The sequence below is a fragment of the Takifugu rubripes genome, chromosome 20, assembly GCF_901000725.2.
Source record: "Takifugu rubripes chromosome 20, fTakRub1.2, whole genome shotgun sequence".
NCBI classification, from domain to species: Eukaryota; Metazoa; Chordata; class Actinopteri; order Tetraodontiformes; family Tetraodontidae; genus Takifugu; species Takifugu rubripes.
The window spans coordinates 6254720-6277315 of record NC_042304.1 but is presented as its reverse complement, the minus strand read 5'-3'; the positions used below and the strand labels follow the sequence as shown (position 1 = coordinate 6277315).

Sequence of the window (22596 nt, the reverse complement as noted above, 5' to 3'; positions counted from 1 at the left end):
CTGAAACCCAATTTACAGGTCCTGGCAAAGGTTCTTGGCAACGCTCTCGGACCGTCTGGTTCTGGTCTCTTAGGGAGTTGGAGAAGCCTCCCAGTTTCATGTTGGGACTCTTTCTTTCTGCCATGCTCCAGTTGGACGTGTCTCCATTAGGGCACCTCTTTATTCGGACCGCTTGTTTGTGAAGTGCCAGGACCGTCCCGGGCGTCACACGACCTCTGTCGTAATTGTCTCTTCTGCGACGGTTTAATTAAAATGTCAGAGTCAAGAGTTCCTCTTGAATCCTCATGACCTCTGAGCGGTCCCTTCAGTTCCTTCTACGGTTTATTTTAGTTTATCGTGTGTGCTCTCTTTTAGCAGCTCCGACCTCTTAGAAAATAAACTCATAGCACCACACAGAGACCTCGCTGTCAGGACAGAGGCCTGACAGAAATGGAAAAGATTTTTTTTAATTTAATCTGCCAGTAGCTGATAATATACACCGGCTATAATCAGCAAAATTCACTTTAGGACACTTGAGTTTGTGGCAACGGATTCAACAATAGAATAATTAGAATAGCATTTTCTGGATCCAGCTTAGCAGCTTTTCCTTGCTTCCACTCATCACAAAGAATATTGTTGGAATTAGTGTAACAATTGTTGCTCTCGTTCAACTTACAGCGGGTTTAAGAACGATTTGTCTTTCTCCTAAACCCAGCTCCGACATATGTGGCTGGAATATTCACCTCTCTGCCTTTTTATGCCTTTTTTCCCCCTTTTCTTTTCCCGATACCACATTTACATTCCATTTGAAAACAGGCCATTGGTCAAGGGGACCTTGATGTGCTCGGAACACATTTAACATTTGCCACCGTGTAAAGTGGCTTTGCTGGCTGGCAAATGAGATGTCTCAGATGTTTGAAAATTGCCTTGGCCTCCTTCCGTCATATAAAAATGCTTTCCCCTTCCTCATTCGGAGCAGCCCATAGCTTTCCTCATCTTTCCCCTTCAACTTTTCCGTCTCCACTTTTCATTTATTTGTTCTATTTACAGTCACATATAAAGCGCATTGAGCCAGGACGGCCTGATAAGTCCAGATCCAGGGTGCTGACCTGCCTCGGCTGCAGGTTGGTCAGAGAAGGAATAAAGGAGACCTGTGTGGCTTTCAGCTGTAAGTAATAGGTTTCTATATAGCTCTGAGCAGCCCTGCAGCATATTTCACTCTGCACCCTCAATGGCGTCACCTCCACCGTGCCGTGTTTGCTATCTGGACTTTACTCTCTGGACCATTGTGCCAATTCAAAAAAGGAGACTTTAAGGAGAAAAGCATCCCAACATGCCGTGGCAAATGAAAGGCGCTTGCTGTAAAGGTATTTGCATGCTTACAGGCTGCCCACAAACACTCCGCGGTAATTGACAGCGGCACTTTTCCTCTCCATAGCTGATAACCAGGAACAAGCACATCCAAGTCTCATCCGCCCTTCTTCATTCTCCCGATCCCTTTATTCCGCTCTGCCTGACTCCTGATTAAGTGAACCTTAAAACGAAAAGAATGATTGACTCCTCGCCCATGCGTAACGCAGCTTATCAATAATAATTTGCATGTTTATGGCTGCTTTCAGAATAATAATAAGTATTCAGCGTTTCACATGAGAGAAAAATCCCCCCATTGCTGTCACAAGGAAGCCGGTAAGACATTAGGGCTGTCACACACGAGCTGTGTAGGGTCGCAGAAAACAGCCGAGTGTGTCCTCACTTTGGCACTGGTGTTCTCACTAACGAGCGTTTTCATTTGAACGACCAGGTGTGTGTGTGCGGGAGGGGGGGGTGCATTTCACTAGGGAGGTGAGGACGCAGGTCCAAAAGGTCATATCAGACTTTGTTTGAAGTTTAGAATTGTGTTCAGGTGGGTTGGCATTACGTCATAGAGAGTCCTCACAAATATAGTAGCACAAACATGTGTCTTAGAATGAAAACTGCCCCCCCACCCCGTAAGCCCGCAATGTTCATTTGTATCGCCAGAGGCTTAAATGCTTAAATGCACGCTGCAAATCTCATTTTCACATTGCAGCCTTGATTACGAAGAAGACGATTGCAGGACTTCTTCACTCATAAGCGGAATCTTCTTTAGCTTCTTACGCAACGGCAGGCGAAATGTAACGGCTCCGGTGAGCATAAACGTATATGGAAAAGGGAGATAATGCGTGTGTACAAAGACGCTTCAGACGAATGGCTGTTGGAATGCTACAAATACGATTATGGGATTATAACGGACGCGTCGGTCTTCGCCTGGCTCTCCCATCATAGTTTTGTGGGTTCTCCGTTGGTACTTTGGGTCGTTAGACAGCCAATCACAGGCGGGGGAAGCTGCGCTGTCCCAACCCTCATCACCCTAAGCGTTCTGTACCTCTCGAACCTGCACACGTCACCACCATCAGGGGGTTACTGCTTCAGGGTTTGGGGTGCTGTTCGGTGTCCGATGGCTGTGCAGTGGCGGCTGAACTGTAGTTCCCTTAATCACACAGAGTTTTCTAATTTAGATGCCTCTGTGCTCATGTCACCCATCAAAAACAGATGAACCCAGGGAGGTGCACTCGGAAGGGGAACGACTCTCCAGAGCCGTTTGTGTATGACACGGCGTGACAGGACCCCCGCCAACGCCTTAATAATGTCCTCCGGGGGAAAAACTGTCTTTTGTCATTTGAAAGGGAGCATCATTCTTCAGTCTATACATCATTCTTCACCAACTCGCAGGCCTGGATATGGCGAACTCCTCTGTGGAATCAGCGCCATTGTGTGCATGACCGTGCGTGCACGTGTGTGGTGGGTACAGGGGCCACGTGCCACCACAGACAAGAGGCTGACATGATTAATGAGCCTCGTCAGTCAAGCCGCGCGCTGGGGAAAGATTGACACAACAACGAGAGACGGGTGTTTGAATAAATAAACACTGTAATTCAATCAAAAATACATTCGGGGAGGCATTTTGCTGCAGACCCAGAGCAGATTACAACCCCAATGTGATATTTTTACTTTAAAAAAGCTCCTGTTTATCCACCATTTATTCATGAAAGGTGAGTTTGGGAGATGTTAAGAAGTGAGGGAAGAAATTTTGTCTCTGTCTGCACATCTGACAGGCTGGATCTGACGTGCAGACATCCGCCTGGATCTGTGTGGCTGGCATTACCCTCCCAGCAGGTGGGGGGGGTGTAATGCCGAGTTGCATTCGGGGACTGGTGTAATAAACGGCGCTAAATGCGAGACGTCGATGAAGATTTCCCGTTGGTAAAATCCAGCTTAGCCCAGTTATTTTTGCTGTGCCTGTCAAGTGTTCCAGTCTAACAAGGGTGATATAATGAGCCCCCCGCCTTCTGTACGGTGGTAAATTGGAAACGGGACGCAGGGGGGTTGCAGGGGGTTGCCAGACTCAGCCGAAATTAAGCCGTGTGGGACCGCACGATAAAGATTGAAGGTTACAAAAGGTCAGTCCTGCACATTTGATGACGGCTGACATCACCGCCGAAGAGTTCTGAGCAGTGACGGACATTGAGATAGGGGAGACAGCTTCTGATGAACGCAGAGGGCAGAGTAGAGCCTGGAATGAAGTGACAGCCTTTCAATTTCTAAAGGTTCATCCAAAAAAAGCTTTTAATTTCTCGTCATGTCAAATCCATCATTCCTGTGAAGCGCATAATTGACAAGCTTGTTTTTCCTGCTACAACGTCTGCAAACAAAATACAAATATTTGATGAGCAAAGCTTTCAATAAATCTGTTACTTGGCTTCAGGCTAAAACAACATTTACTGCACTTTTGCACTGATTGAGGTAAATAGCTTTTTTTTCTCCCAGCTCCCATCGTGCTGCAAAGACTGATTTTTCTTCTCTGCTCGAAGTTATTATTATTATTATTATTTTAAAATAGATTTTACATGTCTTTGAGGAGGCCAGATGCCCGGCAGTGTTCTTGTTCAATTCAACTTTATTTATAAAGCATCTGTGACAATCAAGACCGTCTCCAGGGCCTCATAGAAACCTGAGCCAGACCCTTGAAAAGGGAGCAACAGTGGCAACAGGAAAAACTCCCTTTTAACAGGAAGAAACCCTGAGCAGGAGCAGGCACAAGTTGACCAACACACTTCATCAAATCATAAAGTAGGCTGATCACAAATGTCAGCATATATTTAAAGTCAGTAGTGAAAATGAGGCAATACTCCGGTTTTTAGTGTCAAACTGAAAATCAGCCAAATAAAGGACCTGATCCGTCAGTTCACTTCATGTCGAGCTCTTTATTTGTTAGTTATTTCTTCCGTCCGCCTCTGAAGAACTCAGAAGCCTCACGAAGACGACAGTCGCGGCACAACGGGGTGTTTTGTATGAGGTCATTGTTTGTGTCCTTGGTGGTCCCACTGAGACGGAGTCAACCTGCGCTGTTGTAACTGACACTGGCTATCTGTGTCCTGCATCTCTAACAACCCTTTCACACACACACACACACACACACACACACACACACACACACACACACACACACACACACACAGACTCTTGCAGCCACAATTTCCTCTCCTCCCCTGAGATGCCACATTCATTATTTACACCCAGGGTTTCTCCGGCTCCTTTGCAGGGGTCAGCCTGTGCCGTCCGACTGTCTGTCGCTTTAATTCTTGTAAACACACACACACACACACACACACACACACGTATCACACGCAACCAAAGGATGTGCGGTTCTGCCTATTTTTCTTATTTAGAGCCTGACATGTTTGCCAAAAACATGTCGGATACCAGCAGGAATTCAGGTGAAAATTAAGTGTTTGTCTGCAAAACGGGTGGAAAATTCCCCGACTGCCTAAATAAATGAACTCCAGATCCACCTGCAGGCACGCCACAGACAGCGCCCGTCAGCGTGGCGCTGGAATAGACAGGTTTTTGTTTTTTTGTTGTTGCAACACACGCTTTGATTGTTCCCTCTCCTCCACTGATATTTCCTCTTGAATTAAGAAAGGAGCGCACCAACGGCTCCATCACAGGACATTTGAATTCTGCGCTTGCTGGTGTCTTTATCGCTTTCGATTGCATCAGTCGTACTTTTCTGGGCTCGCAGCTGAAGTGGAATCCCCTGGTAATCCCAAACCACATTCATGAATAAACACCCTTTTATTGCCAAGGCAACCTGTCTCTCTCTATATATAGTATATATATTATATTGATGGCAGCAGTTATGTCTCCAGGTTGTTGTTTTTACGTTGACGAGCATTTGAAGATGATTTAAATGGATGTTGTTTTTTTTTTATCAAAACCTTAACGTGTTACTACTCCTGGCTCCATAGATATGCACGCCAGGTGGTTCCTCAGAGCAGGGGTGTAAGAGAGCATCTGTGACCATCAAACAACCTGGGAAAGTTGCCAGTTTACTTCAGTCAGTCTGGCTTTTTTTCTTTTCGCCTAATTTCTCCCAAGTGCATTCCAGAAGAGGCTGCAGCTGCACCGTATCCTCCTTTTTAAACAATCTGCTGGCATTTCCCGCTACGTTTACCGGCGAAGTCATTTGCGCTCGTAATTCTGCTGCTGCCCCCGAGTCCTCCGGACACCTTCATCGTGCCAGCAACAGGGAAGGCTTCTGTTGAAAATAAAAGACTCCAGATAGGAAAACAGCGTGCACTGTGTCATCCGCATGCATGTTCCAGAGCCAGGATGATGCATTGTTCTCCGTTTTGCCTGGTAACTCACGTCGCCGCCCTCTCTCCTCCTCCGTGTCTCCAGGTGCAGCAGGATGAGAGGAGAACCGCCTGCGCGTAGCTTCCTGCTGGCCCTCCTTCTGCTTCAGACGACGGGCTGCGGTGAGTCCTCATCACCCTCTGGGCAGCCACATCACTGACCTGACACAAACAGCACAGTTGGGGTTAATGATAAACCAAAGAGCTTTGTTTTTCATCTCTTTACTGGTTAAAAGTGTAATTAAAAGTCTAATTGGTGCAAGAGTTATTCTGTCACAGGACCAGATGTGTGAAAAATGTGGAATTAAACTGCGATGGAAGTCAGTGCTGAATAAAATAGAACTGCTTGGAGCTAAAGCAGAGCAGCAGAGGGGCCGGGTGATGTGAGGGAAAGCTAATCCAGCATGTCTCCAAATTAGCATTTGAAGTTGTGGAATATTTTCATCCAAAAGATTTAAATCGTGAGTCCAGTTTTATCTGACAGTGCTCAAAAGGGGATCAAGTCTCCCATTATAATCTGCCGTCAGGTGTTGATTGAGATGCTGTGGGTTTATTTGATGATGAATCTTAATAAATCAGTCCACCCCTTTGTGGTTTCTATCAGTATTTATAGCTCCCGCACTTGGCAGACCTTCAGAGCGGAGCTATCTGGCTCCAGATCTGCTTTTATCTGCTGATAATTATCCAACTGTGCTTCAGGGGGGGGGGGGAAAGGCAACGACACGATGTAAAGAAGTTTAAAACAAATCTACAAAGGTCACATGCATCCTCTGTGAAGGATTGAAGGAGGGATGACTTTGATATTTTATCAAATCTCCAAGATATTTCTTTCCAAACGGATATTTGCGGAGCTCATTAAAACGAGGTTTGCTTTCACTGGGAAAGTCCAAGTTTAGGATCTTAATTTTAATCTTCTCATTATATTTCATCCGTGTCGCCCAGGCTGGGAAGGGAGACCTGACATTTTAATTTTGTTTGCACATCTGCACCGCGGACTTTATTGAACTCTTAATTTTACTGGAAGAAAGGCAGCAGATCATGTCACAGGGGTTATGAAACGGCGCCAGCGTGGGCTTAAATGTCATACAGTGACTTACGCCGCTTGTCTAACGTCACATTTTTCGGTTTGTGTGTGACTGCTTCAGTGCTCAACATCCTCCCGATGCTCTTTTAGAGGGGTTATCGGTGTTTTGCAGAGAGTGTATTTACACTGCCGAGTATTTACCTTTTCTATACTGTTCTGCTAAATATCTGGATGTGTGTGTGTGTGTGTTTAATGGGCTGCTCTGGGTTCTTTTGTTGCTGTTTTGTGTGGAGGTTTAAAAAAATTGGCACAAAGGTCTTTGTGCGACTGTGGGCTCAGATTCCCATGCAGAAAGATGATGAAAACAGTGCCAACAGCTCTCTAAGTGTATGTGTGCGCGCGCGCGTGTGTGTGTGTGAGCGAGAGTGTGTGCGTGTGTGTGTGTGTGTGTGCAATATATTTGTGTGGAAAAAAAGCCTCAGGTTACATCTGCAATGTAGATCATAGAGCCAGCTTACTAAACTAAATAAACACACACACACACACACACATCTCATCTTGCTCCAGATTCGGAGGCGTTCAGGTCTGCAGGGTGTTGACCTCCTCCGTTGCTTCTCTCTCCATTCTTACATTTAAGGAAAGAGTGAGTGGAGGGTTCAGATGCCAGCTGCAGCTCGGCCCCTCACACTCAGCTTTGAACACATTCATTTTGAGATGCTGTCGAGGTGTGTTCATGCTCTTCCTGAGATGATATGCTGTTCAAAGTTCTGCTCAAATTCCTAGATCTAACCAGTGATTTAGATTGGCCCCCAGACTCTCACAGATTTGTGGCTTTTTTAGGTCTTTCATACCTATTATCTTAAAGATGATTACTATAGAACTGCTATACTATACTGTAAATACTATATGAGATGAACTTGCTAACCCTAACCCTAACCCTAACCCTAACCCTAACCCTAACCCTAACCCTAAACATATGATTTTATTTACATTTTGTCAAAGTACTTTTCTACTCTACTAAGCTCTTAAATAATGAGCACTAAACTGCGTGAGCAAACTGAAGAATTGCCATTAGTGGGCGTGTTGCGGGGGTCTACTGGGAGTGTATTTCTAACAGGTGCTAAAGTGGTGTGGACCGCCCTATTTAAATAAGGATTTCACATGTGCTGCCGGCTGTCGCCATGGAGATACACCAAAAAAAGCTACTCTGGGAGACGCCGGCACTACTGTAGCTGTGATGGTGCACTGGAACATCCAGACGCAAGAAAATGTGTTGCTGAAATGAGTTTTTCCATCAGAGATGCGGATCCTTTTTGTGACCGGCTCCATATCAGCCCAGAGGTCATTCAACAGCTCAGACCATTGCTGGACAGACGGTATGTCTCTGCTATTTCTGATTCTGACAGTCCGGAAGAGAAGATTCCCTCTTTCTGCCGTCTCTGCCTCCTTCCTGCCACGATGACCGCAACCGTTTGTGCCAGCTCACACCTGCCTTTCAAATAGAGACGCGCCACCGCCCGCTTTCAGGTTGGATCATCGCATTGCGGCCGCTAGATGATCACATTTGCGTTGCGCTGGATCAACTTGGCGCCGCAAAGGCGAGCAACAAGGAAACAACAGGGCAAACTTCCCAAACTTCCCAAAGACTCTTCCAAGTCTGCCGGTGGGAGAGAGCAGGAGAGAGAGACCTGCTAGCCTGTGTGTGGTGTGTGTGGGTGTGTGTGTGTGTGGGTGTGTGTCTTTGAGTGTTGCTGTTGGGCCGTTGGGGTGCCACACTGCAGAGAAACACGGACCAGTAATCAAACGCAGCAGATACAGATGAAGTCGGTCCTCCTTCATTCAATTTACATTACACGGTACACAGCCTCAGATCTGTTCTTTTGAAGAGGCCACCCCGGAACCAAGATCTGTGTGTGTGTGTGTGTGTGTGTGTGTGTGTGTGTGTGTGTGTGTGTGTGTGTGTGTGTGTGTGTGTGTGTGTGTGTGAGTGTGTGTGTGTGTGTGTGTGTGTTGTGTGTGTGTCGGTTCAGTCCTGTTTCCCTCATTTTTTTTCCATGTGTGGCGCCTCTGTTGCCATGGTTATCATCTCCAGACTTGACGTGAGCAGCTTCATCGTGTCTCTGTTGTGTTAAACCGAAGCGTATCGGCGTTCAAGAGCAGCCAGGATCCACCCCCCGACACACACACACACACACCCCACCCACCCCCTTAATGCTCCATTTGCCCCTGTGTGTTGTCGGGATTGTTTTGCTAAAGGGAGGCATTTCTCAGCATCCCACAACAAAGCATGACAAAAAGATCTCACGCCGTTTCGTCAGACTCCACACAAAAACACGAGCCGCCGCTGGTGCGCCCGTCCCGGGGTTATTAAGTGAGTCAAGTATCAAGTATGAGCAGACGGCTGACAAGTCTTTGATGTTTTGTTCACTTGTTGATTCAGCTGATTAAAGGGAAACTTGCTGATCCTAAAAGCTTTGGGAAACATGCTTGTATGATTTGATTAGACTGTGTTTCATGCTCCTTTAGTCCAACAGAAGATCACCCACCATTATAATCTCTACATTAATCTTTACTATCCCATCATGTATATAATGTAATTAAGGACTATAAAGTTTCCAGTTTCCAAACCTCTAAAAACCGTACTCAAGCTTTAAAGTGCAATTTTCACGCGCCGACTCACTAAAACCCAAACTCACAAACGCCAGTTGAGCGCTCGATCAAGCTGTTTGTGTCACGTCAGATCTGATTTCTTAACACAGTCATCAGGTAAGCAACCCCGTGTCAGGCGGTTTATCTGTTATGAGTTATGGCACCAGTCCCGGGACACACCCGCGTGCATAATCAGCCGGTGTGCAGAAAACTGGAGCTGAGCGGGGACGGATGAACATTAGTTCCGGCAGCTTTGGACTTGTAGGCTGACGGGTGTTTGTGTGTGAAAAGTGATGACAAAGGAGTCTGAATCACGGGGGGAAACCCACTGCGGGCACTTCTGAAGGCAGGAGGGGGAGCGAGAGGAGGGGTTGGGAGGACAGAGGGGACGGGGGACCGTGTCCTCGTGGACGTGATGATGGTTACGGCCCTCATCGTGGGCCTGCGCCGCATGAAGGTGCTGTAGCGGCGTTTGACGCTGCCAGAGAGGCGAGAGAAGCGCCAACGGCAACGTCAACCAGGGGTGGGAGCCAAGACAGAGTCTGAGCCGGTCTGAGCAGGCCGTCTGGGCGGTCTCAGCGGATCCTTCGCTTCTCGGCGCCAGAGGTCAAAGGGTCAAATGCTCGCATTTACCAGGCAAGAAAAACAAGACTTGAGTGGAGTGTTTTTGTGGAGGACAGTTGGGAGCCCGATTTCGGATCTGGTTCTGAGGTTATGGGAAAGCCAGCATCCGTCCGTCTGTCTGCCTGCCTGCCTGCCTGCCTGCCTGCCTGCCTGCCTGCCTGCCTGTCTGCCTGCCTGCCTGCCTGCCTGTCTGCCTGCCTGCCTGCCTGCCTGCCTGTCTGCCTGCCTGCCTGCCTGCCTGCCTGTCTGCCTGCCTGCCTGCCTGCCTGCCTGCCTGCCTGCCTGCCTGCCTGCCTGTCTGCCTGCCTGCCTGCCTGCCTGCCTGTCTGCCTGCCTGCCTGCCTGCCTGCCTGCCTGCCTGTCTACCTGCCTGCCTGCCTGCCTGCCTGCCTGCCTGCCTGCCTGCCTGCCTGCCTGCCTTTTGGTAAAATGTCTCCAAGACCTCTGAAGGGATTTTAATGAACAACACCACCTCCTATTAAGGAAGACAGGTCGGGTCTCTCTCTCCATCTGCCTTGATTCTCTAATCACAATCATAGTTCATAATCTGCTGTCTCAATCAGGAAGCCTTTCACCAAGGCTAACCCTCCAATACAAGACGAGCGACATATGGTGGCTGACGAACTCCGTGAAGGTATTCCAAGTAACTGGAGTATTAGTTTTGGGTGTAAGTCACAGTGTGCAGGGAAATGAGCTGCATGGGGGAGGACTGCGCTCTCTGAGTGGTTTTAACGTGCGATGGGAAAATCTCATCTTCCCCTGTCTTTCCTCGCCACTTGCGTGCTTGTTATTGATTTGTTTGTGTTCACGCTGAGCCTTTTTATGTGGCCATAAAACCCCAATAACTGGGAGTAGTGGCATAATTGTTATATTTGGATCGAAAGCCTTTGTTTGCACCTCAGAAACGCGATGATCAAAATAAATTTTCCGAACTACCGACAGTCTTAGAATCAGCTACACGCTGCTGCCGTCCTTCATTTTAACTCCATGTTGGTTGTCTTTTGTCTGCAGCTCCTGTTGTGACCACATCTCTTCCCTTTTTTTTTGCTAATTTTTGATACAAATGTGCAGATATCAAAGAGTAAAATGAACTGTGGGACCAATTCCTTCCATGTTGCTCTGATTTCCCAACAGCTTGATAAATAAAGTAGATCACAATCTGTCTGCTTGGCTGCGGTTCGAAAGCCTTGAATCCATCCACTGAACAGCTCCAACAACATTCAAGTCTTTCATGTTTTATAATCGGAACCCATCAAATTCTAGATTGATGTGAAATCAGTAAACCCGAAACCAACAGCATCTGTGATGCCTTCAAGACCGACAAAAAAATCTGCCAAAGACTCATTCCTCCTCCTCAGAAATGATCAACTTTTACCATTTTTATATTTAAAAAAAGAGAATGCACATTTTTTTATGCATATTTTTCTAGCTTCCATATTTCATCTCTTTTCATCGGGCTGACAGCAGCCAGGAGATCCTTGTTTGGGAGCACGTGATAGCCAACGATACAAGCCACAGAAGGGCATTCAAACAAAAGCAGGTCTCCTGGGGGTTAAGCTTGTGATAACATTTCCATCTAAATGCAGATTTGATATAGCGGCGGTATTGGGGATCCTTTTTAGTTTACATTCATTACCACAAAGAGAGCAGCCGCGTTCTTTCACCTGCTCGTTTCGTGATGTGATTTCGCCTTTTTTTTTCCCAGAGACGCCGTCTGCTCTTGATGTCGCTTGATATAGTCGTGTAAATTGCAGTGGGAGAAGAGAAGAGAAGAGAAGAGAAATCTGTAAATGAGCTGGACAGGAGGAGTGAAAACACGAGTGGGCACGAGGAGCATACTGTATCACCCAAACGGCGCTCATCTGAGGTGCAAATGAAACGTGATCATTGGCTCTTAGCTGGGGAATAAATCTCTTCTTAAGCTGTTTCCAGACTTCCAAAGAACTTTCTTGTCTCCTCTGGTTATTGTGCGTTTGAACAGAAGGAGCACGCGAGCGAGACAACGATTACTTCCGTCTCCTCCAGAGGGAGAAAGAGAAAGAACATGATGTTTGAATCTAAATTGATGATCTGTGAATCACAAGCCTTCATTTCCATCATATACCCCCCCCCCACACACACACACACACACACACACACACACGTGTCCCTCCAGGCTCCTCCACTTGCATGCTTCCTTCATCTTTTCCCCTTGCTTGACTCTCACACCTCGGTGTGGCCTTGCTTCACCGTCTTCTCTGGATGCTGCTCCTGTCAGGTGGAAAAGCAGAGAAAGAAGTGGATCAATTCTTCTGCAGATCACAGACTGGGTCAGACTCGTTTGTGCACCGTTGACGATATGCACGCCATTATTTGAATTAGCCAGGCTCCCCTGCCCAGGAAGAGTTAGAAGATGGATTGTTCAACATTTGGGGGAATATCTTGTTTTTTTTACTGTCTTTGGCCAGAAAGATCAATACTAATCCAGGATCTCGGTGTAAAAGTTGGTGCTCGTCTGCTGGGGTAATGTAGAGATCAGAAACATGACCAAGGGCCACCTGACATCTGTCCATCCCATAAAACCCCAGCTGCTGGGTTCTGCTGGGGGTGCTGCTCCTCAGATGCACTGGGCCCGCTTTGCTTTTTGGACGGCGTGTAACCCCGCACACACACGACAGTTGTCTCCATTCAGCTCTGCTCATGTGTAGACTTTCAATCGTGTCTTCGTTAGCTCTGCCCAGCAGGTTGTTTAATGGCTTATGTTCATTCCCTCGACTGTTAGCCACGATTGTTAGCCACAGCTAACAAATGAGCGCAATATAGTTTATTTTTAACTCTACATAAAAAAGAGGACCCTGAACTTTTATTTAGTCCTCTTTGTTTTAATAATTTGAGGAAATGAAAGGTGGAATATTACTCAACGCCATATCATTACCTTAAAGTACTTTTTACGCTTACTAAGCATTTTAACTCGCGACCTTCGACATCGTAGCACTGAGCGGTCTAAACCAGCTCTGTACTCACTCCAGAGAAACCCTGGGCCTGCGCATAATACATCAATTACAGCCTTGGCCAAGAGGTTATGATTTTAATTGCCAAATTTTATTCTGGACCATGGACTTATAATAAGCTTGGGGGGAGGATGGGGGCTCGGTATTAATCAGGATAAGGATAATTTAAATTTAATGGAACTTTTGGGGCTTAGCAAAAATTTCCCCCCAGTGTTTCTATTTTTCTTAAAGTAAAGTACCATTCGAAGCCCAATATCAGCAGAATAATAAGCACGGAAAACTTTCCTGGGCTACTAGCCTGATTGGCAGACCTGTTTAGCTAAAAATGAAGTAGCCACTAACTTGATACTCCATACCTTTCAACAGACTCATTGGTATTAGCAACCAAATAGGTAAAATACAAATAAAATTTGTAAGAACTGATTCAGCCTGCTGACGCTAAAAATAACAATCTTCGTTATTTAGAGGGGTTGTTGTTGTAGAGGATTAGCACCTGAGGTCACGCAGCTACATTAGCGGAGGCTGAGTGATTCAGTGGGGCACCTGTGATGCCTGGAAAAGCATTGTTCCAATAATCTTCCATTTAAATAGCAGTGCGTCGCCCCCACATGTCACACGTTCACTTGCATCCAGTCCAATCAGCACCCAGGACGCAGACTGATGAAAAGAAATCAATAAACTCATTTTGTACCACTGGGACTTTCACCCACACATCCTGGGGGGGGGGGCATGTGTTTTTCCATTTACAGGGAGACTCAATTTTATGTGGCTCCACATTGACAAAATAAAGAGGACAAAACATGTTGAGCCACAATAATTAATCAGAAAGAGCAAAATAATTAAACAATTAGAGAAATGCTGGATTAGCCCACCTTAAATACATTATTCAATGTGGGTATGGATATGGGTATGTGGCTATTCTATGTGGCTGATGATACTCCAAAAAAGTGGTCTTAAAAACAAACTCTGATCTAAAAAATATATTAAAAAATATTGACAATGAAAACGTATAAAAGCACTGCGCTGGCATTGAAACAGTGACAAAAGCTCCACTGAAAGTTCCATTTTTCTGTATTTCTGTGTTCTGAATTCTTTTTGCTGCTGTTTGGAGTGGGCGGCATTTTCAAGGCAGGGGAGCACTTGAGAATCTGGGTGGAAGACCACGCGTTCTACTGTACGTAACGCCCCCTGTAGTCAGCTTTAACACAGACACAGACGTATCACTTCATCCACATGTCAGCAGAATGTTTGATAATCCGACAATGGTCGTCAATGACGATTCCTCGTCCACTTCAGGGTTTGTTTTTTCACGCCAGTCTTTATTTTTAAAGATCAAATATTACCATAATTGAATAGATGATAAAAAAGAAAGAAAAAAAAGATTCCACTTAATCATCAACGCTCAAGAGGGGGGGGGGAAATAAATCCAAGCACTAAAAAATGCATTAGGATTCATCCTTGATGGAGCATAATTATCTGCAGCGCTAGTGGACAAACCAACAGCCCGTCGTTAATGGCGTATCTCTTGGGCAGCGTCTCTGCTGCTAAATTACGATTTGGCAAATTATTGTAGATATATTTGAACTGCAAGTCTGGTCGGCAACGGAGGAAATCACCCACGGTGGGGTTTGATACCACACAGCCCCAAAAACACAAGTCCGAGCGGAGAACCTGGAATTAGAGCTTCGCACAATTAAGATTCGCATCTTTAGCTACAGCCAAAATTAGCGGCTTTTTTCGGGCTAGGTGAAACGGAGCTGGTTCTGGGAATATGAGTGTAAAAGAATGAGAACAGACGCTGACAGAATCGCTCAGAGCTACAGGGTTAAGTGTGCAACGCTTTCACTAAACTAATAACCTTTTCTTTCCTCTCATTTTTCTTCTTTAATTATTTTTCAGCTGCGAGTATTGATCCAAAAATTGCCTATCCCTGCTTGATGGATGAGAGGTCTTTGGATATCTATAATTTAGCGCCACCTGCCAGCATTTAAGCTGCTTAGTAATGCTCTGTTGGATCAATAATCAATAGTCAGGGGAGAAGCACCAGTCTCTGTCCCCTCTGTAGTTTGGTGACAGATCCTCCCCGTGTCTCTTCTCTCCAGACTCGGCCGCTGCAGAAACATTGGTGAACATGCGGAAGGTGACCCATCAGACCATCAGCGAGGAGCTGTCCAAAACGGTCCTCCTGCCCTGCGTCTTCACCCTCCACCCGAGCTCGTCCACCGAGGTTCCCAGGGTCAAATGGACCAAGGTTTGGGGTCAGAGAGGCTCGGACGGTCTGCAGAAGGAGCAATCAGTCCTGGTGGCCAGAGACAACGTGGTGAAGGTAACGTCGGCGTTCTGCTGTCTCGAGGTTCGTCGCTCTCGTTTCCGTGCTCATTTTCCTCCCCGTCCCGCAGGTGAAGAAGGCTTTTCAGGGCCGCGTGACGTTGCCTGGTTACACCGCTAACCGCTACAACGCCAGTCTGGCTTTGTCAGGGTTGCGCTCCAGCGACTCCGGGCTGTACCGCTGTGAGATCGTGGTGGGCATCAATGACGAGCAAGACACGGTTCCCCTGGAGGTCACAGGTAAATACGGCGCCGCTGAGCCTGCAAATACTAACGTTGCACTAATGTAACGCCAGCATGTAGTTTTACAACTTTATTAGAATGGTCAGTCAGTAAGTGTGTTCCAGTTAGTAAAACTCCAGTTTATTGTTTTAAAAAAATGCGATAACATCAAAGCATTTTCTTTTGAATTCAGAGTTTACTTGGTTTTGTCCAAGTTTTGGTTTTTGAGAGCTGTAGAAGGATCCCTGTGCTGAGGAATCCTCAGTATGGTCGCAGCGTGCACACAAAAAATGCCATGAGTGTGCAGGTGGAACAATTTGTGACTCCAAAGTTTACAGTTTGCCTAGCGCCTCTGGGGAAGTGCGGCTAAAGCCTTTTAGCAGCGGAGATGTTGCCCCTGCTGAGGTGCCTAAAGAGGTGTTACGTTAGAATAAACAAAGCCATTTTCTTTTATCTATATTCTTTCATTCTATTACAGGGCGACTGAAGACTTTGTTCTTCTATTCTATAAAGACTATTCAGTCTTTCTTCTCCGCTAATGGATCTTTAAGCATGCTGAGCTCCCTCTGTGAACAGGGTTTTTTCCATAATGATCATTTTCTCTGTCGTGGAGTGCCACAAGGCTCCGTCCCTGAGCCGGTCCTATTTTCTTTCCATACATGCGGTTGCCTCCAGTTCTTGTTGTGAACGTTATGATCAACCTCTTTTGGCTCTGCTGTGGGGCTCAAACAGGATAGTTGGACTGGATGTTTAACTTTGAATGATTTAAGACACCTCTGATAGGCCACCATCAGGGTCTGAACATGCTGCAGTTTGTCCTCTATCATTTTGGAAGATTTAAATTCTATAGCAACAGGACAGATTTTGAGCTTTAATTTTTGTTTAAAAAGGGACTCTGCAGTCATCAGAATAACCTATTGTACAATATTTTTATTCAATGTGTTTATTTAAAAAAAGTAGTTTCTTTGCGCTGCTTCTAGATTGAGAACGATTACTTCCTGATTATGTGATTTTTTTTTTAAAGTGGACCAATTTTTAAAGTTCCCTTATTTCTTTTACAGCTATCTACATTTTGAATGTTTGAGGCTGGTTACTGCCAACGTCGCTAAAAATGGAAAATGGAAAACAAATTGAAACACAGCAACGCTGTGTCGACACATCCGTAAGATTCAAATTCTCAAAAAGCACAAACAGATTTATGGGCAAAAACACTTTGAGCACCAGTTAATCAAGCATATTTATGCAGAAAACCACTGGTTGGAGCGAATGCTTTATTATAGTGTTTGTTTGTTGTGATTCGCTGTTCGGAACCACTTCTGGATTTGTTGAAATGTCATTTATGCATTTTAAATGAGTAGCACAACACTAAAGCCTTATTTTTATAAAGAGTGGCGAATCTGTGCAAGTAAATATACATTCTAAACATTTTTGTAATATCTTAGCTACCCCCCACCCCAGTAAATATTATTGTTACAAATAAAAATTAATAATATCCCTGAGCGCCAAGTGAGAGAATATAAACAGCCTAATAAAGGTGAAAATTCAAGAGAATAAGAGCAGATTGAGCATCGCTGCCTCAAACCTCTCAGTTGCTTTTCATAACCAGACACCCAGTCAAGCTAATAATTTAGCAAAACATCAGCGTACACTTGAAACACCAAGAGCTTGAGAGGTTTGCATAGATCTCAGCAGCTTAACTAAATGTCATGCAACTCACGGCCATATTGGTTTTGAGCACATCTGTATTCGTGGAATTCCTGCAGCAGCCTAGCTGGAGGCGGCTCGCCGTGCTGGAGCCATGATCACTGTGTGAGGAGCTTAGCCGCAGAGCTTTCCAGGTCGCTCTGTTTCTCAATAATATCCCCGCGGGGAGACCTCACGGTAATTTATAAAGACTGGTGCTGCAGCTCAGATGGGAATTTCCGCAGGTGAGGTTTCTTCATTCCAGCTCTTTCACCTGGATCCTGTTGGGCTTGTTCGAGCAACTGGAGCACATCATCTTTCTCCATAAAAAGCCATTTACATTTAGTAAACAAGGGGCGGTCTTCCATCTCCTCCTGGCCAATCGATTAACGTGTGATGAAAACCACTCCTTCAAAGAGAAACCAATTACGCGGCTGGCGAGAACTAGCCATCTCCGGGGCTTAGCCCTAATTGGCAGTCATGTTGCTTGACAGAGCGCAGCCGTCCGCGCGCTAATTCTGCCGAGTGCTTAACGTGTTAATTAGCAGTTATTGATACTGCTCGGCTGTATCAATATCATATTAATCCGCACTGTTTTTCTTAGGGACTTGATTATCCGTGTCTAAGCTCTGATGAAAGGTCTTTGACCTGTGCCATTTCTGTGTGTTGTTGTTTAGAGATACAGTCGCCCTGTTGCCTGTTTCACATTCTTGTTCTCATCTTTCATGTGTCGTCTATTTAGTGGAATATATATATATAAATTTAGTCTCCGTTGTTGGATGGTGGGAGCCACAGTAGTAGCTACCTACAATCCTGTTTGACCCCAGCTGAAAGGGTGCTCAGGTGAGGTCGTGTTACATTTTTGATCTAAGAATTCACGCAGGCTTTTCATGTGACGTTGTTTCAAAGTCCCCAGGACAGAACGGGGAGAGGACAAAGAGGCTATTCCCAATCTAATTCTGCTCGATCTTTCTGAAGAAATCACACACAGCAGCGTCATTGTTTTCACCTTTAAGACAAACCCACACGCGACTGTGTTTGGCCTCATTTATAGCTCCAGGGTTGTGTTTCTGTGTCTCACAGTTCAACAGGTGGAAGGAAAAGTAGCTCTTTTCTCTGTAATTAACACCTGAATTCCATAGATACGTATCCTATTAAAATATGATTTTACCCTCCATGAGCCATTTTAGATGCAGTTTACAAGAGCGAGAAGCAAAAGATCCTTTGGAGTCGGTCTTTACATCCCTAAAGACACGTACAGTTCGGTTTGTAGAGCTAGTTTCCAACCTTTTAAAAACGAAATAAAGATTAAAGCACAGTGGTCCAAATCTGGGCAACATTAGTTCATGTCTGAAAGTCTTCACACTAGTTCTAAAGCCTTTTTGACTTTTACGCTTTTCCAGTTTGTTCAGGTCTGCGTCTTTTCTCAATGCTTCTTATGACAGATCACTTAGTGTGGATATTTCCGCCATAACGGGCAAAATGTTCAACGCGAGTTCTCAGAGTCTCACTCTTAAATGGCCAAAGGCTGCTGAGCAGACCATGGATGGAGGTGGTGGGTGTTATCTGCTCTGGGAAAACGTCGGAGAGAATTTTCTGAGCCAGTCCTTGTTTTTGTGATAATGAGACACATTTTCTTGCCATAACAAGATAACCAGGATTCTTATCTCGAGAGGGGTAAATCAACTTAGATCTCAAGTAACAATTAACTTATTATCTCAAGTTAACCAGTGTGTGTATTCATGTGCAGATTGAGTGCAAACGTATTCGTATTCTACAAGCATTGAGAGGACATTTTGGAGACGTGGGGACATTTTAGCTGGTCCTGATAACAGTAAAAGGTTTGTTTGAGGGCTGAGATTAAAACTGGGCCGAGGACAGAGTTTAACACTTTATGTCAAAGAAAATCTCACAGAGGAGGATGCATCCCAAGATGGTCAGCATCTTTCACTGTTGCCATGCAAACTGATAATCTAACCAGTCTTACATGGGAGATGTTTTTCCTGAATTATGTCCGGCTCCTTTGTAACCCAATAGACTGAGAAAATAATGTAGGAGCTGTGAATGCAAGGAGAACTGCACTGAGAGAGAAGTGGCTAACAAGTGAGCGTGAAAGGCAGCAAAGCTTTCGATGGTTGAGGCCTTTATAATTATTGTAATCTTGGAGGGGTGAAGGCCAAGGGTTAGTGGGAGGGTTTGGCTTAGAATAAGGGATGGAAATGGAAATGTTGAGAAATATATACTTATATGTATACAGCAGAGCATCGCAAAGTGCGTCTGACAGAGTCCCACCCTAGCAACAAGAACCTGGCAGCCACAGAAAAGAACATGGTGGACGAGTCAAAATTGGATTCTATTGGAATCGAGAGGGCAAAAAATAAAAACAGAAAGACCAAGAGGAGGGCTAATGGTTGCATAGACAGTGGATGGAAGTCATCATCTTTCACACAGATCATGCTGAAAGACTAACAAAGACAACAAAATACTCCCAGATTATAACAGTACTTATTCCCCAAATGTTCCAGATACACGAAGAATAAAACACAGACAGAGCTTTAGCTCTGTCAAAAAGCTGTAGCCTTACTAGACAATATCCTGACTCTCCGCACATCCATCCTGCAGATGTCAAAACACAGGATTTTTAACACCGGCCTGAAGGAAGATTAATCCCTTAACGCACACAAAAGCCGAGGGGTGTCAGAAGAAGAGCACCGTCTCTTTTTCTCCCTGAAATGAAGTTTTGAAGGATACAAAAGGTACAAATAAGCGTGTTGGGTATTGGAGCACTAAATCCTCCAGTAGAAAAAGACCGGAAATCCACAATCCTCCCCAGTGTTTGTTTCAGAATTTGCATTTCTGTCCGGACAAGATGCAGCAGCCTCAGTGGAGACGGGAGGGAGCGCCAGGAAGGAAAAGAGGAGCCAGAATATCTGGCCCACATCAATATGAAGAGATTAAGGACAGTTTGACAGGGTGATGGACTGCTGGGAAGATGGGAACTGGGAACACACACACACACACGCAGTCTACCTCGTTTGCTTGCTTGCCTGGAGTGTTAATGCTCAAATTGCCACGTAGCTGCATCTCGCAGGAATCTCTGTCATTCCTGCAGACAAAGCCGGGGCAGATAAAGGAGCTGTTCAGCAGCCAGATGCCCACCGGGTTCCTGTGTTGGATTCTCCTCAGGGAAGTCGCATTGTGTGACTGGCAGGCAGAGGTGGGAACTGGGGGAAGACTTGGTGGACGCTTCTGAAGCGATTATATGCTCCTTTCACACTGTATCGCTGCTTTCAAGGGTTTTTCTTTCTTTTTACATGCTTTTCTACCTCTCTGGTTCCTTCCATACGTCTTAAATGCAGCGGAGCTCCGTTCGTGTTAGGGTTCTTTTCTCTTTTTAACCTTCATCATGAGTTTGACAACAAACGTTGTGCAGAAGGGTGACATTGAGTGTGCATCGTTAAAGCGGGAAAATAAACATCACTACGCTTTGTCATATACTGTAACCAAGGGCAACATCTCCTTTCCCTGCACCGCGCGCTGGATGCAAATGAGACGCGCGTATATAGGCTGACTAAATGTGAGCGCTGCCGATTGTGTCTCTTCCACAGATGGAACAATGTCACTATATGACGGAGCTTTGTTTGTGTTTATGTGCGAACGTGTACGTGCTCGTGTCACGATTGTTGCACCCCATGGATACAGAACTATGACCCATATGTGATAAAGCGTAACTGATGCGGCGAGCGTCTGAACTGATGCACTGTGCCTCTCTGCAGGTGTGATCTTTCACTACAGGGCGCCGCACGACCGCTACGGTCTGACCTTCGCTGATGCCAAGAGGGTGTGTCTGGAGAACTCGGCGGTCATGGCGACGCCGGGGCAACTGCAGGCCACGTTTGCGGATGGATACGACAATTGTGATGCTGGCTGGCTGTCCGACCAGACAGTGCGGTAAGGCTTTCACGTACGGTGAATGCGTCCGTGAAATGACACTCAAAAGGCAGAATCTCTCTGCTGTTATCATAAATGCTAACTCGACCTATTTAAGTCGGTCTCACCACATGTGTGTACACTTGGTGACGGTTAACGTCTCACTCTTCTCGGTGATCCGTCAGGCTACCTTTACCTAGCCGGCTTCCATCATTATCTGGGGCTTCAGATCGCTGTTTCATCAGCAGCGAATCAGACCGAGCATTGTTTTCCTGACAGCGTTTTCTCAACCATCGCACCGTGCCGCCTTCTTTCTCCCTTTCTTTGTCTCCCTCCGCCCTCCGCTCCTCTTGTTCTCACTTGGGAGCACCATAATTGGTTCAGATTCAGTAGGTTTCAACTGCACATCAACCAGGAGAGAACTGTCCAATTAATCCCTTAAAAAACCCATACGGACATCAGCCGCTGCTTCATCAGCGACCAAGCGGAGACGCTGAGGCCAGAGACACTACAAGACAGGGCTCCTGCTACGCTGATACAAACAGGTGGCTGTTGAAGGACAGCTGCAGGTCGATGGTCTTACCTGTCCCTTGCAGTGGTGCAGACGCAGTCTTTTAATCACCGTCTTTGCCTCTGCCCTGACGTTGCTGGGACCAGTGTCCTATTGGGATAATTGCCCAGTTGGAGTGCAAATGTTGCCTCCTTACACGTCACTGAAGGAATCCTGATTCTTTTAATGTCTCCTTGACTTCCCTCTTCTGGACCCCACTTATCATGGCTTTGATGATGAATCTCAACTGCAACTCTTGCGCCATGCTTTTAGAAAAATAACTGCATAATTATAAAGTGGACATTACACTGTGGGCAGAATAAATAAAAGCGCTGAGATATCATGCATTACATTTATATCCTAAAGTTGTTTTGACATAATACATTTAAAGTCTAGGTAGTAGGGCCTTTCTTGTGTTCCTTTTTTCATTATTCTTTACATTTTCTGCAAATTACCACTCATTTTAATCTTGCTGTCTTCTAGAAAGTGAATAAAATGGTGATTTGATTTGATTTTGTTCATAGATGAGCACAGACTCTTCATCTGGCAGCCCAGGTTTAATTTGATCAGCCTTCTTTTGCTCTGCAGGTACCCCATTCAGTCACCTCGACCTGGTTGCTACGGTGATCGCGAGGACTCACCTGGAGTCCGTAACTATGGCATTAGGTCTCCAGATGAGCTGTTTGATGTGTACTGCTTTGCTAAGCAGTTTCAAGGTAAGAGCTGGGAGCTTAAACTGGGGTTTAGTCATGCATGGGTCCACTAAGCTGTGGGCGCGTCGCTCACAACTCTGTGGAGGCCGAAGTTAGTAATCTGGTGCAATAAAAGGGGAGAGCAGGGCAGATGGGGAGGAGGGGGAAGAGACAATAACAACTCTTGTTCGCAGGAAAATCATCTCCACAG

The 22596-nt window shown here is 45.7% G+C and overlaps 1 protein-coding gene across 1 annotated transcript in view; it reads left to right on the top strand.

Annotated features, from left to right (window-relative positions):
- The window catches only part of ncanb (neurocan b), a 98335-nt gene that overhangs the window by 18589 nt on the left and 57150 nt on the right, over positions 1–22596 (top strand). Inside the window, exons 2-6 of the mRNA XM_029828536.1 lie at positions 5740–5816; positions 15083–15306; positions 15380–15548; positions 20990–21164; positions 22282–22409. Of these exons, the coding sequence (XP_029684396.1) occupies positions 5750–5816; positions 15083–15306; positions 15380–15548; positions 20990–21164; positions 22282–22409 (763 nt within the window). The 5' untranslated portion in view covers positions 5740–5749. The remainder of the gene's footprint in view (positions 1–5739; positions 5817–15082; positions 15307–15379; positions 15549–20989; positions 21165–22281; positions 22410–22596) is intronic.